We start from the raw sequence: 17,225 nt of genomic DNA on the forward strand, positions 1-17,225 counted from the left end.
CATCACTCAATTTTATTCCTCGACTGAGACTCTCTTGCAGGTCGGGGCTTCTCCAGACCGACGAGCTCCTTCTGGCACCAGCCACTACGGGACACTGCCCGGCCTTAACTAGGCCCGACGGCGCACCAGGACCCGGAAGCGAGTCCACCCTAGCACAGCCGCGGCGAACCGCCAGCGCCAAGACAGAGCGGCCACGCCCAGCGCCGCTCCCCGCCCACCGGAGTCCCGGGAGCAGCCAGCCGCGTAAGGGGCGGAGCCACGCGCCCACAGGGGGCGTGGCCTCCAGCGCGCGCGGGAAAGGGGCCGGCGTCGCATGCGCGCGCACAGTTGGCGGCCGCGCGCAGCACGCTCGGGGCCGGGATGGCGGCGGCGGCTGGAAGCGGGACGCCCCGGGAGGAGGAGGGGCCCAGTGGGGAGGCGGCGGCCCCGCAGCCGCAAGCCCCGACGAGTGCGCCCGGGGCTCGTCTCTCGAGGCTGCCTTTAGCGCGAGTGAAGGCTCTGGTGAAGGCGGACCCTGACGTGACCCTCGCGGGACAGGAAGCCATCTTCATTCTGGCACGAGCCGCGGTGCGGCAAGAGCGTCAGGGCCCCCGGCGTTGCGGGGCGGGGAGGTGGCGAGGGGCGGGGTCTCGGGAAGCTTCCGGGGGGCGGGGCCTAGCGGCGTCTGGGGCGGCTTGGGGAGGCGGGAGAGGAGGAGGAGGAGGAGGAGGAGGTGGCGTGGACCGGGTGTTCGTGTAGCGTAGGGAGGTGAGGGAGGTGCCGGGCAGACGTCTCAGACGGAAGTGTAGGCGAGAGGACGGGGGTAAAGAGGCCCATGCCGGGATCCCTGGGTGGCGCAGCGGTTTGGCGCCTGCCTTTGGCCCAGGGCGCGATCCTGGAGACCCGGGATCGAATCCCACGTCGGCTCCCGGTGCATGGAGCCTGCTTCTCCCTCTACCTCTCTCTCTCTCTCTCTCTCTGTGACTATCATAAATAAATAAATAAATAAAAAAAGAGGCACATACCTACAGTAGTTGTATTGATTTGTTAACACCTGCCTCTTCGTAAGGGATTTGGACGACTTTAAGTTGCGTTTCGAGTGTCTGGCACAACTTGTAGGAGCCTCAATGACTGGGGTGGATTTTTTATAAGTGAGGTAGGTGGCCTGGCCTACCGAGGTAGGGGGATAGGGGGAAAGGGAATCCTCCTGAAGTCTTGGACTGAGAACCTCTCTGTGCACCAGAGCACCCCTTACTCCCTTCCCACCACTCAAATAGAAGCGCTCACAAGAATTGTGCTAGAACCTATTGATTCAGTTCTCCTTGTTCGCTTCACAGGAACTATTTGTGGAGACCATTGCAAAAGATGCCTACTGCTGTGCCCAACAAGGAAAGAGGAAAACCCTCCAGCGGAGAGATTTGGGTAGACTGTCAAACTCTGGTATTTTGGTGTCTGGGAGTAAAGAAGGGAGGGCTGGGGGAGGCTTCCCTCTCATTGGTGGATAAGCCATCACTGTAAGATGAGAGGTGCCACAGGGTCTCCCTATGATGTTTTCTTTTGGACTGCCACAGTGATAGAAAGTCCTACCTTTAGAGTCCCTAAGCTGTGGCTGGAGAGGTGGTGGGGTAGGTAATGAAAGGAGTCTAAGTGTTGCTAAAGCTGACTAGACCCCTTCATACCTTTTGCCATGTTGTACCAGGCTTGACACTTCTTTTCCCCTGAGAAACTGGGGGTTTGATTTCTGCCTCTTGGTAGTTGGTCACCCTTGTACATGTGAAAGATTTTGTATCCCTTAATCCCACTACTGTTTTGCCAGACTCTTTTTTTGATGACTTTCAGAGCAAAGAGGTGCCCCTGCTGAACAGGGTTTACCTAGAGTTTTCTTACTTTTGTAGAGAAACAGCTGATACGTAAGATTTGGTGGTAGAGTAGAAATGGATCTCATGACAGCGAGGGACAAATTTTATAAATGCCCTCATTTGCATAAAGTGTCATGCCCTTCGTTATGTAGTTGTGGTTTTTTAAAGAGTTTGATGTCCAAATGACCAGAGTTAGTCAAGGGTCCCTTTACCATGTGTTTCAGATAATGCAATAGAAGCTGTGGATGAATTTGCTTTTCTTGAAGGTGAGTTCTCTGTCGATGAGTAATCATTTCCACCTGTCTTTCCCATTCTAATGATCTGAGTTCAAAACCTTATAAAACTGCTACCTGCTTTAGGGGTAATTCTTTTCCCCTCCTTCCTATTAAGTTGGGAAAAACTAATATCTTAAATCTAGTGAGATTTACCAATTCTCATTCTCTTGGGTAATTAGAACTTCTTCCTGAAAATTGCTAATTATAAAAAATGAGAGGGACCCTAGAGAGTTAGGTGGATTGAGAAGTTTGATATCTACTTTGATCTCTCTTCCTGTGTATAATCTTCCCCTTATCATGATGCTAGAGATCAGAAACAGTTGCCAACATTGCAAGAGCAAAGTGTTGCTTCTTGTTCTTTTTCCTTCAACAATCTGTATAAGGTACTGATTTTTCCACTAGGAGATTATGTACTTGTCTCTGTTTGTTTTTAAGAATTTTGGATTAACTCATGTACTAAGTCTTGTCATTGCAGTAGAAAATATTTGAAATACCTTATTTTCTCTAATAATTCCTAAATCTGATCAGCTTATTTTTCCCTGCACATATTCTGATTGAGTATGTGAGAACTACACGCTTTCAGTTCATTCTCACCTTTACAATACCAGGGTGTTCTCATTATCTCCTTTGAGCCTCATTACCTTCAGAAATCTTTTCTGGATGTATTTATTTCACTATTTTTCTCTTTTGTTCTGCATCTGTATATTAGTCTAGGCTGCTCTCCTTTTGATACATTTTTTAAAAATGTATTTTAAGATACATGGCTAGCTTCCCTGGCTGGCTTCAAGTCTAGATTTGAGTATTTTTTCAATGAAATTTTTTTTAAGCATTTAAAAAAATTATTTATTTGAGAGAGAGTGTGCTCCTGAGTGAGCATGAGGGGGGAGGGGCAGAGGGGCAGCGGGATAAGCAGCCCAGGACCCTGGGATCATGACCTGAGCCCAGGGCAGATGCTTAACTGACTGAGCCACCCAGGTGCTCCAAGTATTCTTTCAAGGCAACTTCTTGTGACTGACTTCCATCAGTTCACCAGACACGTTTGGAGCCTACTCTACATTCTTATTTTTAATTACCAGCTTTTCAGAGAGTATATAATCAGATTTCTATTTTAAAGACATAACACTACAGACCTGTGGATAATGAATTGGAGGGTGCCAGGAATAGAAGTGGAGAGATCTTACGTAGTTTTCCACTCTGGTCTCTACCATGGCATAGTACTTAGCTTGGATTTTTAATATATGGTCATTTACTGAGTGGTGGATGTATTCCTTTTCATCTTTTGATTCAGTGTCAGTAATTGCATTCCTCTGCTCTGCCTACATTTGTAGATCTGAATTTTGGCCATTTTAGCTCTTGCGGATTCAGTCAGTATTATGTTATTTTGTACCAGGTATGATAAATGTTCTTGTGTCCTTGGATGTATATACTCTTAAGTAGAAAATTATTTTTTTCTTTTTTAATCAAGGCAATATACTAATGACTTATAATGAAATGCTGCTGCTGCTCCACACTCTTGTTTCTGTTTTTAGCTTTTCAGGTGGTTACTTACATTTTTTTTTTTAAATTAATTTATTTATTTATTATAGTCACAGAGAGAGAGAGAGGCAGAGACATAGGCAGAGGGAGAGAAGCAGGCTCCATGCACCGGGAGCCTGACGTGGGATTCGATCCCGGGTCTCCAGGATTGCGCCCTGGGCCAAAGGCAGGCGCCAAACCGCTGCGCCACCCAGGGATCCCGTTACTTACATTTCTAAGTAATATGCTTCATCCTTGATTTTTCAACTGCAGATAGTATCTATTAATTTCTTATTGTGATACATGAAGATTTAGGTAAACTATACAGCTCCATAAATCCCTACTTTCTGATTTTTTAAAGTGATATCATTTTTAGTTTCTTATTACTTTTACAGTTTATATAACATACTAAAATACCTATTTTTTTGGTTAACTCCCCACTTTGGAAAGGATGACTACTAGCGGGCCTATCTTTTCCTTTCCCATTTTTTAGCCCACTCCTAACTCTCATTTGGTGTCCATCTATAATTGTATTTTGACATTATCAAGGTTGATAACATATTTTATTATCATAGTTAAATCTCCTATGATTTATATATATTGGTTGAGTGCAGTAGTTGAAAAACAGTACTGTGAACAGTTGTCTTCTACTTTTTCTGTCCTTTAATCTCTCATAGAGGTGCCTTCCCTGCAGGCAACTGTTAATTAGTCTCTTGTGTAATTTTCTGAATATTTTATGCAGATGAGTTTATATACATATGTTCTTTTCTAAGCCTTTCCTTACGAACACAGATAACATATGTAAAGTCAATAAATAATAAAACGAACGCCATTGTAACTACTAGCTAGGTCAAGGGATAGAATAGTGTCAGCCTCCAGAAACTCCTTATGTATTCCTTCTTCATCTAGGTCTTTCTACCACCTTTCCTGAGGTAACAGTATCCTGACCTTTTGATAGTTATTTATTTGATATTCTTTATGGTTTTACCATATAAGCATGCATCCTTAAACAGTAGGATTTAGTATTGTATTTTTTTGAACTTTATAAAAATGTAACCAAACCATATGTATTCATCGGTCACCTTCTGTCCTGGGGCTGTTTTCTTTAGGTTAACACATTTATGAGATCTGTCTTTGTGGTTGCACATATCTTTCTGTGTTGTATGGCATACCATTGTGTGACAGTAATACAATGGAACCGTTTTAATGTGGATATTTGAATAACTTTTTTTTCTGTTATAAGCAATGTACTATGAACATTCTTACACATATTTCTCTAGGGGTGTGTATGTGGATAAAATTGCTGGAACATAGGATTTGTATATCTCCACGTTTTGTAGATTGTAGATATTACTGAACTCCTGAATACCTGATTCACATTTTTACCAAGTGTGTGATAATTTGCATTGCTTCTCATTCTCACCAATACTTGGTATTTGATTTTTGCCAATCTGGTAGAAATATTAATGATAATTGTGTAGTACTTTTAATTTGCATTGCCCCGATTACTGGTGACATCTTTTCATATGCTTGTCCATTTTCTGAGGTGGGGTGAAGTTTTATTTTTATCCTGGATATTTTGTCTTTTTCTGATTTATAACTATATCTGTAATTACATATCTGTATATATGTATATGCTTTTATTCTTTGTTTTTTTCTGAATGTGAATCAATACATGAGAAGTAGATATCTTTTCCTGGTTTATGACTTTTCACTCTTTATGGTGCCTTTTGATAAATTCTTTTTTTTTTTTAATAAGTATTTTTTTTTAAATTTATTTATTCAGAGAGAGGGAGACTGAGAGGCAGAGACACAGGCAGAGGGAGAAGCAGGCTCCCCGTAAGGAGCCTGATGTGGGACTCAGTCCCAGGTCCCTGGGATCATACCCTGAGCCAAAGGCAGACGCTCAACCGCCAAGCTAACCAGGCACCCCAGAAAAAGGATATTGATTGGGATTGCATTGAATCTATAGAATACTTAGGGGGAGAAACAATATTTTTATAATAGTCCTCCAGTCCATGAACATAGTATATTTATCCATTTATTTAGATATTTAATTTTTTAGTAAAGTACTTTCTAGGATGAAATCTTGACATATTTTGTTAGGTGCTTTCCTCTGAGTACTTAATTATTTTTAAAAAATATTTTATTTATTAAAGAGAGAGAATGAGTGGGGGGGGGGATGGGCGGTAGAGGGAGAGGGAAAAGCAGGCTCCATGAAGGGAGCCCAATGTGGGACTCAGTCCTGGAACCCAGGAATCATGCCCTGAGCTGAAGGCAGACACTCAACCACTGAGCCACCCATGTGTCCCAGATTGGAATTATTTCTCATTTGAATGGTAGAATTTACCAGTGAAGTCATCTGGGCTAGAATTTTCCTTGCAGGAAGATTTCTTATTGAATCCATTTTTCTTGGATGATATTGAGACCATTCTGTTTTTATTTTATTTTTTGAGGCAGCCCTGGCCTGCTTTCCCCATAAGTTACAGTTTTTCTAGGAATTTTACAATTATCTAAATTATCAATTTTGTTGGCATAAAGTTTTTCATAGTATATAGCTGAAACTTTGAACAGCACAGGATTTTGTTTATTTATTTATTTGTAATTTCTACATCAAGTGTGGGACTTGAAGTCATGAACCCGAGATCAAGAGTCACATGCTTTTTCGTCTGAGCCAGCCAGGTGCCCCAAGTGGGCATTTTCTTTTTTAATGTAAGCTTTATGCCCAGTGTGGTGCCAAGTCGCAGGCCTGGGGCACCTGGGTGGCTCAGTCAGTTAAGCCTCCGACTCTTCATTTCTACTCAAGTCTTGATCTCAGGAGGTAAGATCTACTCAGCAGGGATTCTGCTTGAGATCCCCCATATCCCCAACCCTACCTACATGCATTCACAGGAGTGCTCTCTTTCTAAACAAACAAACAAATAAAATCTTACGCAAAAAAGAGTCATATGCAGTACTGAGCAGGCAGGTGCCCTGAATAGCACAGGTTTGAACTGTGTGAGTATGTGGGGATTTTTTATAATATAGCACCGTAAATGTATTTTTTCTTCCTTATTAATACCATTTTCTTTTTTCTAGGTTACTTTACTAATACAGTATGTAATACACATACAAAATATGTGCTAATCGACTATGTTATTTGTAAGACTTCTGGTCAACAGTAGGTTATTAAGTTCTTTAGCTTTTTACAAGTTAACCATTGTTACTTCCGATAATGCTTTTTGCATAATAGACTATTTTGTCTAATATTTTAAAAACTTACCAGCTTTCTTTTAATATTTGGATGGTATTTTTTATCTTTTTATTTTTACCTTTCCATATCTATAAACAATATAATTTTTTTTTTTTTTAAATTTAGGCTGGCAGTCTTTTTCTTTAACTGGAACACTTAATTTATGTTTACTGTAATTAGTGATATATATGGATTTAAATCTGCTATCTTATTTTATGGCTTCCTATTTGTCCTATTTTATGTTTTATTTTTTCTTTCAAATTTTTGCCCCTTTTTAAGTGTAATTTGTTATATAATATTTTTCCTCTATCAGGAAATTATATACTTTATTATTACTCTACCAGTTACTATATGCATCCTTATTTCATCAGAGCCTAAAGATAGTACCTTTTTCCTCATCCTCAAGAAAATACAGTCTTAGAATCCATGAATTCTATACATTTTTCTGGATATATCTACATGCAGATTTCCCTCTCTGTGGTCTGCTTAGGCTTTTTTAAATCTATGGATTGATGTCTTTTCCCTGTCCTGGAGAAATCTCAGCTAGTATCTTTTTAGATAATGGCTTTGCTTTGTTCTTTCTCTCCTTTCTCATTAGTATTCTCATTAAATGTATGTGTTAAACCTTAATCATAATTTTGCCTCTCCATGCTGCATTCTGTGTAGTTTTTTTTTTTTTTTCTGATCTCCAGTTTATTCTTTTTCTGGTTGTCTTCTTTAAACTTCTCTGTTGATTTCTTAGTTTGTTTTTATATTTTCAGTTCTGTGAATTCCTTTTGCCTATTTTTCACATCTATTTTGTCACTTGCTCCAGATGTTTTGAAGTTGGTCTTTTATTTCTTTAAACAAAATAAGTGCAGTTGTTTTATAATCTCTGTCTAGTCTAATATCCACAGCCTTATGAGGCTGGTTTATTTTTTTTCCTGACTTGTACCTGTTTATATTGTTTCATGCTCTTTTTTCCTCTTTATGCCTCATTAAATTGGTGTATTAGTCATTGTACTTGAAAATATTATTTGTTGGCTAGTTTGAGGCCTGTATGATGAAACGTTTCTCCAAATAATATTTTCATTTGCTGCTGCAAGACACCTAGGGGAATATGTAAGTTCAGGATTTCCTTAATCCAAATCCAAGACTTGAAGATTCTTGGTTTATTGTGGTAATGAATATATGTGAACCCTGACTCCAAGTCTGTAAGGGGGCTGATTTAATTCTAGCGTGGCTTTACTCTATGAGTGTAGCCTTTTGGGACTACAGCTTTTAAAAAAAATTAGGCCTTCCCACATGGGCAGAATCTTAAGATTTTTGACTCAGCTAAAATTTCTCACTTCTTTCTTTTGAGCTGGTGAATGACCTCAGGGCAAAAGCAGATTTGGAGGCTGGGTTTGTTTTACTTTGTGTTCTTGCCTTCTCTAGATCTGGGATTTCACTTTTATTGATGCCTCTTCAGGGCTTGAAGGATTTTCTTTTTTAAAAAGTTTCAATCAGCTTTATCAGTTGATCTCACCAGGAATTTGCCTTTATCACAAGAAGAGGCTGTTTCTTTTTTTAACTTAGAGGTATTTTTGCTTTGTTTTCTTATGTGTTCTTTGAATTATGTTTTATTCTAGTTGTGTGTGTGTTTTTTTTTTTTAAATTTTAGTTTTTCCTTTTACTCTGAAGTTTGCCTGGTAATTTTCATTCTGTTTAGGAATAAGGGGGTAAGAAGGCTATTTGGAAGTTGTGTATGTATGGGAAGGTGGTATTTGCTTGGCACTTCTACTTTAGGGTGGACAGAGGTGGGACTAGATGTTATGCTGAGGCCCCAAAAGGTTTTCTGTGAGGAGGAGTTGGCATTTTCAAAAGCTTCTCTAGTTCTCCAGATAATTCATTTACTTTATTAGAAGGGAGCCCTCTGATTTTTTTCCACTTAGCTTTAAATATTTGTCTTCTGGTGATGTTCTTGGCTGGAAGGGTTGTAGGGAGGTGGGGTCATTTCTCATGTAGACCCTTGAGCCATTAACCTTTTCTAGCCTGTGCTGCTTTCTGTCATTCCTGGTACCTTGAGTCTGCTTGGAACCATGGGCACATGGATTCCCACTTCTGCTGCCCCCTCTATTCATTCTAGGCTTATGTTTTTTTCTGCTCTATTTATAAACATACTTCAATCAAATTTCTATTATTCAGCTTTTGTTAAAATCTCTTAACTGGTGACAGGCCTCATTTTTTGTTGTAGGTTTCTACCCTTTTAAAACCTTATTTTCTTTAGAATGGAATTCTAAATGGGAGGACATAGAAACTTGTGGGCTCAGTCTCCCATCTTGAACTGGAACTTTCTCAAAAGATTATAAACTTTTTGCTTAGAAAACTTACCTCATTATTTTATATCACTGTATGGAATCCTCGAATGCTCATTAACTAACAGGGCAACTACTTTGCCTTTTCCCTACTTCTCATCTAATTTTCTGGACCAGCATGCTTAATTCCCAGCAGCCCAATTTCTATAGTGATATGTTTATCCTCTGAGATCTTTTGGGTGGATGTTCCTTATAATGCGTATTTTGTTCTTAGAGAACTGCCAGTACCAATGCAGCTTCCATTTGAACTTTGTCCAGTTTATTACACTCATCCAGTTTTTGAGGCACCTTGTTTTACATGTTGCTCTTTGCTTTTTTTTGTTTTTGTTCTTTTTTAGGAACTTTGGATTGATTGCTGAGGTGGGCAGTTACGTGAGCTTTCACCTGCATCCTTTGGCCAGCCCCTCTCCTGCAGGCCTCAGCTTTGAAGAACGGAGTATTTGGAATATTGTACTTATTACCTGCTTTTCCTGTTTAACCTTCACCTAAGCTGGGATAAGCAGAGATCTCACCTGTTAGTTTTTTCTCTGCAAGGTCTTCCATTACTTGTGTCTTCCATGTCAGGCTTGGATGCAGTCTCTGCTGTTTGAGACAGAGGAAAAGAAAATGATTTGTATAGGTTGCTTAATGAATGGTAAGGACCATAATAAAGGTCTCTGATAATTTCAACCTAGTGTGTTTTATAATCTTGCCTTTGTCCTTGCCACGATGACTGGAGAGCCACCATGCCCAGTCACAGACCTTTCTGATCTTCCTTGCCAGCTGTTCTAAACCTCAGTCCTTTGATTTATTTGCTTTTTATTTTTCCAGTATGTCACCAGAACATGATTCCAGAACTTATGGGATGCCACTTGAGGTCTTCAGAAGTTTAAATATATGTGATCCTAGATTTAAAACCAGTTAAATTTTAATAGCTTTATTGAGATATAATGCACATACTATACAAGTGTATATTTCAATGATTTTTAGTGTATTCACTGATATGTGCAGCTATCACCACAGTCAGTTTTAAAATATCTCCATATTAATGGGATCCTAAGATTATATATATATATATATATATATTTTTATATATGGTATTTTGTATCTGGCTTCTTTCACTTAGATAATGTTTGCAGGATGTAACAGTTTATGTTATAGGATGTAGCAGTACCCATTCCCTTTTTTTTTTTAAATTGTGGTAAGGGGAATACTAGATCCATAGGTTACCTGGTGAAGGTCCTGCAGTAAGAGAAGGACTGGGCACAGAAACGTAGAGAAAGATTCAAACCTAAGGAGTGTCTCAGTGAGACTGTCTGCAAAGCCATTTGTTGAGTCTTCTCAGTGTATGTGTCACCTCCAGGGTATCAACACTCTTGGTCTGTACAGCGCCATGATGCACAGTGCCTGGGTGCATGGGTTCTCTGTGTGTGTCTGAACTGATTGATCATTTGTAAAGTGGCCATGTCAGAGTAAGAATTGGTCTTGGAATGCTGGCACAGAGCCTACAGGTGGCTTAGGAATCCAGAGGCTCCTGCCTCCCTGGGCCATAACCAGCAGAGGGAGGCTGACTCCCTGAGCCCTCAATGAAGGCACCCACCCTTAGGTCACCACTTAGTAGATGTGTTCTGTTCTGCCAGATGAGGTTAAGGCCGTGGCAATTTTAGGGATTAACTCTGAGTTTCCTGAGAAATGGCAATTACATTTTTCCTATGGGTTCTGGCCCAGAAGCCTTCCAGACTCTCCAAGCAGTGTACCCATTGCAATACAGAATTTTTGCTGCTCTTTGAATGCAGGCTACCTGAACCTCAGAAATGTGCTGTTCCTATTTGCAAGATCTGGTGAAATGGAAAGGAAATAGGTGTGAGGTTCTGCTCCAAAGTGCAAGATCGTAGCCCTTTGCTCATTAATGATATGCTCCAGTGTGCAAGCTATGGTAGCTCTCCCCAGGAATTTGGGCCTAAACCAGGAAGATTGCCCTCTGTAATTAGAATCCCTAAGTGAAAGGTTTCAGAGGCTGAATTACTCCCAGACTCAACTAGACCTGATCAAATATATGAAGAAGATGTGCCAGTCAGTAGAGGGCACTAGTTAGTCATGAAAGAGGAAGGAGTTCCAGAGACAATTCTTAGGGCCCATTCTCCATTGGGTAGGGTAGCTTGAACCTTAGCCAGCGCTCCCAGGACTAGGGTCCCTTTGATCAGCTGTCAGTCTGCCCCACTCAGGTGCCTTCAAACACTGCAGTCCTATCTAACTCCTATTGTCCATGGGATCCCTGGAATCTGGGCTCCTATCTTAATTGCCTTCTATATTGTACTGCCCAAGAGAACTTTCTGTGATGATGGGATGTACTACATCCAGGGTGTAGCCATACATGGCTATAGTGTGGTAGCCACCTGTAACGTGTGGCCACTGAGCAGTTGAACTGTGGTTAGTGTGACTGAGAAGCTAAATTTTACTTTTTTTACTTTAAAATTGTATTTATTTTGTTTCAAGTATTTAAATTCTAATTAGTTAATACATAGTGTAATAATGACTTCAGGAGTATAAATTTTTAATTTTACTTAAATAGCCAGAAGTATCAGCCATAGCATCTTCTGTTTGGGACCCTTAACTGAAATGGCACAATAACATCTCTCAGCCTCAGTGACAATAATGGTCATTACTCGGTAAGGAGGGTCACAGAATAGTGCTAGTAAAGCCCTCAGCACTGTGTGGGGCATATATTCTGAGTCAACATCAGGCCTTGTTACTATCGCTTTTTGCCAGCTCCAGCGTCAGTCTTCAGCAAAGCTACTGAGTAATGAGGCCCTTTTTATTCTGAACATCGCTCGCTTATGGTAACAAAGCTCTAAATAAGAAATGAGGGCTCCTCCAAACATACATGAGGGAAACACCATAAATGGAAATGTATCTGCACATCAGACATGGAGCTTCATTAATGAGAGTCTGCTTCTGAGAAAAAGGTTTATTTGACGTGCTGACAATCCCAGGTTTCTTAGCCTGAGACATATGGAGCCTATTAATGTCAATGTGAAGGACCTCTTTGGAGATGCTTTTAAACCAAGACAGACAACAAGCCCCTTTTGCTTTCCATTCCCTAATTGAGTCTAGTACCGTGAGTGGAGAAAGACATGCTTTTAAAAAGGTGTCTATGCCTGTCATTTCATGGTGTTTTCTTGAGGAGCTGCTAATTAGTACATCTCTACCTTATTAGGGATGGTAAATAGGGACTGACCGGGCCTTCTCTGGGCAGGGAGAGTTCTAGAAATCATCTGTCCTTATCTCAGGGATCAAAGTTTGGCTTTTTAAGTTACACTGAAGATGAATTTATAAGACTCCCAGTACATTTTAAAGAAATGCGTCACTTCAAAGTTATTAACTGTGAAACCATATTTCAAAAACAATGGGCAATCGTATTGCTTATTTGCCTTACCTGCGTGGGAAGAGAAACTTTGTGCCTTTGGTGCCTTGAAATAGTAAAATACCAGGTGAATGCTGGCTGAAAATCTTAAGGATCATTTCAGGGTTCCTCCTCATCCCACTGTTGCCGTATGGTGAAAAAAGCAAGAAGCCAAATTGTTTTTTTCTAATTGTCATTCTTAATTGTGAGAGGCATGTATCACAGTGATTTCATGAAGCACTTTGTAAAAGTGAAAAGGTCCGTAAGTCAGAACATGTGTCAGAGAAAAATGTCCGATATAACTGAATTGGGGAGAGAAAGTTTGCAGGAGCTCATTGTCATGGGAAACCTTCCAGCTCAGAGCATGAGACATAGACTGTGACCGTGCACTAATGGAGACACCTGGACACAGGACAAGAGGAAACCCTAAGCTGTGGTGGTGCCGGGAGACAGGAGAGAGGAGTGAATATGCCAGCATGCGCTGGCAGGTGAGGTATTTGTGCTAATAAGAATGAGTGATGGTGGTGGCCCTAAGGTTAATGAATGTAGCCTACAGGGCCTCAAGTGGCTAAACAGGCCTGCCCTCAGAGGATTTCACAAGGTGCTTCCTCTGCGTCAAACTTCTGGAAAGCGCTGAGTTTTTTTTATTTCATTGGTTTACATAGCTAGTGGTTTAGGAGAGACGGTATAATCAGCCCTGATGCAAGTGCCTACAAAGGCTGGCAGGGAGAGCCAGGAGTCACAAGTTGGGATAGATGAATGGATGATCTTCCTCCAGTTGATCCTAGGAAAACTCTGCCCAGTGTTCTGGAAGATAAGAGGAAACTTTGCAGGTGTGCTCCAATGACAGTAAGAATTGTCGGGGATCCCTGGATGGCTCAGCGGTTGGGTGTCTGCCTTCGGCCTGGGGCGTAGTCCTGGAGTCCTGGGATCGAGTCTCACACTGGGCTCCCTGCATGGAGCCTGCTTCTCTCTCTGCCTGTGTCTCTGCCTCTCTTTCTGTGTCTCTCATGAATAAGTAAAATAAAATTAAATTAAAGAATTGTTACAGCTGATATAAACTGGAGGAAAAAATCCTATTACTGATCAAAACTAAGGCCAGGTACGATCAGCTCTTTCTGCTCTGTGACTGTCTGTTGGCCCCTGGGGTATAGTCTCGCCTGCTTAAGAAGACTTCACAAGGTCTCTATGATGCACCTTGCCTGTCCCTTTGTGCTTGCCTCTCCTTCCTGCCCTCCTTGTACTCCAGCCACCACATTTCCTGAGAGCGCTGTGGTCCCTGTGGTGTGCTGGGTGCTCTTCCCCCTGCCTGCCATACATTTCTGCTTATTCTCTTCTCATTTGCTGGCCCAAAGCGTAAGACTGGGAAACTTCCTGGCCACCTTCTAGGTGACAGTGGGTGCCCTTCCTCTGTGCTCCCACAGGACCCATCTCTTGCTATCTTAAGCCTCATCACACTGTGAAATCAGTGCTTGACACCCTGTGTGCCATTAGATGGCCTGCTTCATGATGGGGGTGGGGTGGGGGGTTGGGGATGCGGCTTCTGCCTGCAGCTTGTTCTGGCTTCAGCGCCCCAACTCCAGCTCTAGTGTGAGACAAGTAAAAGTACTTGTTGCTCAAGTAAAAGATTTGCCTGAAAAAAATTGTGTTAAAATATTTATAATTTAAAAAAGTAGTACGTAAATCTATGATTATGGTAAAAAACAAAAAACCTTTAACAGAGAAGATAGATTCAAAAGTGGAATTCCTTTTAGTTCAGTTCCACCTTTAAACTCCTCCTCCCCGTAGGTGTATACTGTGGCCCGTGTACTGGCCTGCCAAGTTTGTATGCATCCTCATATTCACGCATATGTAATTTTAAGGCAAAAAAAATGTATAATATATATGTGATATATAGGATATATATATGGACACACCATTTATGCATGTGTGTGCACATGTGTGTAGTTAACATTCTAAGTTGTAAGCAACGGAAACAAAGCTGGATGATTTTAAACAGAAAAGGAATTTAATGTTGAGTGGCTCACAGAACCGGCAGGAGGCTGAAGAAGTAGGCTTGGAAAGTGGGAAGATGGGAAGCTGGACCACGGGTCTTGCCCCCTCCCCGAGATGTGGGGACACTGTGGCTGTCCCTTGAGCCCAGACTTCTCAGCCGGGCCCCACTGCCTCTGTCAGTGCTGCTCATTGCCACTGGTGCTGCCCCTGACCAACAAATGCCATGCCTCTCTGCTCTTTGATTCGTTCATTCTGTATGCACAGGCTCTGGCAGAGGACTGGCCTGGGGTAGATAGGAGCCGGCAGCCAGGTGCAAAAGCACTGGGCCCGTGGGTATGTGTCTGCAGACTTTGACTCCTAGGGAGGTGGCCTCTGCCTCCTGCTAAGTCTGCTCCTCTCATGGACTTTTTTTTTCTAACATTTTTTTGTTTTCTTTCACTGCTTTGGTGTTTGATCCATCTGGCATTTATTTTGGCCCACAGAGTGACGTGGGGAGCCATCATTACTTATTTTCTAAATGGCTACTCGGTTTTCCATATGCTGTATAAGAAATAATCCATCCCCATCCGTACCCTCAGTACATGATGTTTTGAAATACTACCCTTTAATAAATGTGTTAAATCTCATACATGTTTGGATATGTGTATTTACGGATACTCTGTTCTGTTCCACTGAGATGTCTATTCATGTACTAGGACGAATTGTGTATTTAAAGCTTTCGTCAAAATAACCCATCTATGATTTTCGAAACTTTACATTTTGAAATAACTTCAAACTTGAGTTGCAAGATTAGTACAAAGAACTATATTCCCTTCACCTGGATTCACATTTGCTTTATCACTGTCTTTATTACATATGTTATTATTACATAATTTCATTCAGAGCCATTCAAGAGTAGATTGCAGACATGATACCTCCCATGAGACAATGACAAACATCAGGAAATTTAACATTGCTACAATGCTATTATGGGTTTGTTTAAATTCTGTCGGTTGTCTCAATAATGTCCTTTAAAGTAGTTTAATAGTTATTTTTTCTTATTTAGATGCACTATAGGATCATTCCTTTTGTCTACTTTTTATGTCTTTTGTGTCTTCTTTCATCTGTATCAGATCTTCAGATTTGTTATTCATGATCTTGGCATTTTTAAATAGAACGGCTCATTAATTTTTTTTAGAATATTATTTAGTCATGTACAAAATTTTAAAAAGTCACATAATACAGCAGTCATATCAGTCAGGGTCCTGGCAGAAAATAAAGCACTCAGGAAGTCCAAGAGACTTTAGTAAAGGGACAATTTTTAGAAACAGGATTAAGGGACACGGGGGACATTGGAAAGCTATCTCCATCCCTGAGCCTGAAGGGGCAAGGGGAGAGGACATTTTGAGAGAGCCAGTAAGAGCCGGAGCTTGGAGGAGAAATGGCATCCTTTGCTCAGAAGCATCCCTCAGGGCAGGGAGATTGCCAGAGCTGCCTCCCTCCTTCTACCTTTTAACTCTGCAGTGCCTCCCATTGGCTGAGTTCAAGCAGAACCAGGGCAGGGAACAGCAAGACCAGCCCCTGGAGCTCAGAGTAGGGCAGAGAAGGGTGAAGGGTGGATGGGTAGGGATAGGCTTATAATGAGAAATAGCAATGCCTACCCACACTCTTCCAGCTTTGTTGCTCAGAGACAACCACCTGCTGCTATTCTGATTTTTCTCTTTATTTCCATAGGTCTAAACAATTTTTAGAAATTTATCAGTTGACTTCCTTTGTACCTTTTCCCTTTCTTTCTGTCATAGTTATATATTTTTTGTTGTTGTTAAGTCAATAGACAGTGCTTATATTATTATTTTTTAAGGATTTTATTTATTCATGAGAGACACAGAGAGAAGGTAGAGACATAGGCAGAGGGAGAAGCAGGCTCCCTGCAGGGAGCCTGATGCGGGACTCAATTCCAGAATCCCGGGATCACCACCTGAGCCAAAGGCAGACTCTCAACTGCTAAGCCACCCAGGCATCCCCAGTGCTTATATTATTTTGAGAGTGCAAAAATTGTTCACTGCCACACCAAGAGGTTTGTGATGCTTGGGCTTTTAAATTTCCTCATTTTGTTTTGTAATAATAAGCATATTGCCTTTTCATTTGCTAGCTATCTACAAGCTTCCTTACTAAGTTTATCCAGGCACTCTGACAGCTGTGTACCGTGCCTTTCATTAAAATTTTTCATATGCTCAAACATATATGTTTATTTTATTTTATATTCCTCTGTCTGCCTGTTCCAATCTGGAACTATTGGGGCCTAGACCAGCTATCTGCTGTCATCTGGAACTTTCTCTTGGCTGATTTGGTAGGCAGAATTGTAAAGATGGCCCCCAAGATTCTCATCTGCTGGTTATTTAGGCAAACAGGACTCAAGGTACTATTATGGGGGGGGGGGTGTCTTTGCAGGTGTTATTAAGGTCACTAATCAGCTGAACTTAACATAAGGAGATTATCCTTGTGGGCCCAATGTCACCACATGAGCCCTTAAAAGTGGAAGAGAGAGGCAGAAAAAGAGATGTGGCAGCAAAGATGGGGCACAGGCAGGTCAGAGAGATTAGAAGCAGGACAGGGATTTGACTTGCTGTTATTGGCTGTCAAGATGAAAGAAGGAAGCCATGAACCAAGAAA

The 17,225-nt window shown here is 41.4% G+C and overlaps 1 protein-coding gene across 2 annotated transcripts; it reads left to right on the forward strand.

The window, feature by feature from the left end:
* The first annotated feature begins 306 nt into the window (after nt 1-306).
* POLE4 (DNA polymerase epsilon 4, accessory subunit) lies at nt 307-9,865 on the forward strand. Of its 2 annotated transcripts, XM_025994454.2 has the most exons (4): nt 309-567; nt 1,317-1,401; nt 2,063-2,104; nt 9,535-9,865. In XM_025994454.2, exons 1-4 carry the CDS (start codon nt 361-363, stop codon nt 9,546-9,548), a joined length of 348 nt encoding a protein of 115 aa, XP_025850239.1. In that variant the 5' UTR covers nt 309-360; the 3' UTR covers nt 9,549-9,865. The 2 variants fall into 2 exon arrangements, with proteins under 2 accessions (XP_072623125.1, XP_025850239.1); XM_072767024.1 differs by lacking the exon at nt 2,063-2,104 and having other exon boundaries at nt 307-567; nt 9,535-9,701.
* Nucleotides 9,866-17,225: the final 7,360 nt, after the last annotated feature.

The sequence above is a fragment of the Vulpes vulpes genome, chromosome 8 (assembly GCF_048418805.1).
Source record: "Vulpes vulpes isolate BD-2025 chromosome 8, VulVul3, whole genome shotgun sequence".
Taxonomy (NCBI): domain Eukaryota; kingdom Metazoa; phylum Chordata; class Mammalia; order Carnivora; family Canidae; genus Vulpes; species Vulpes vulpes.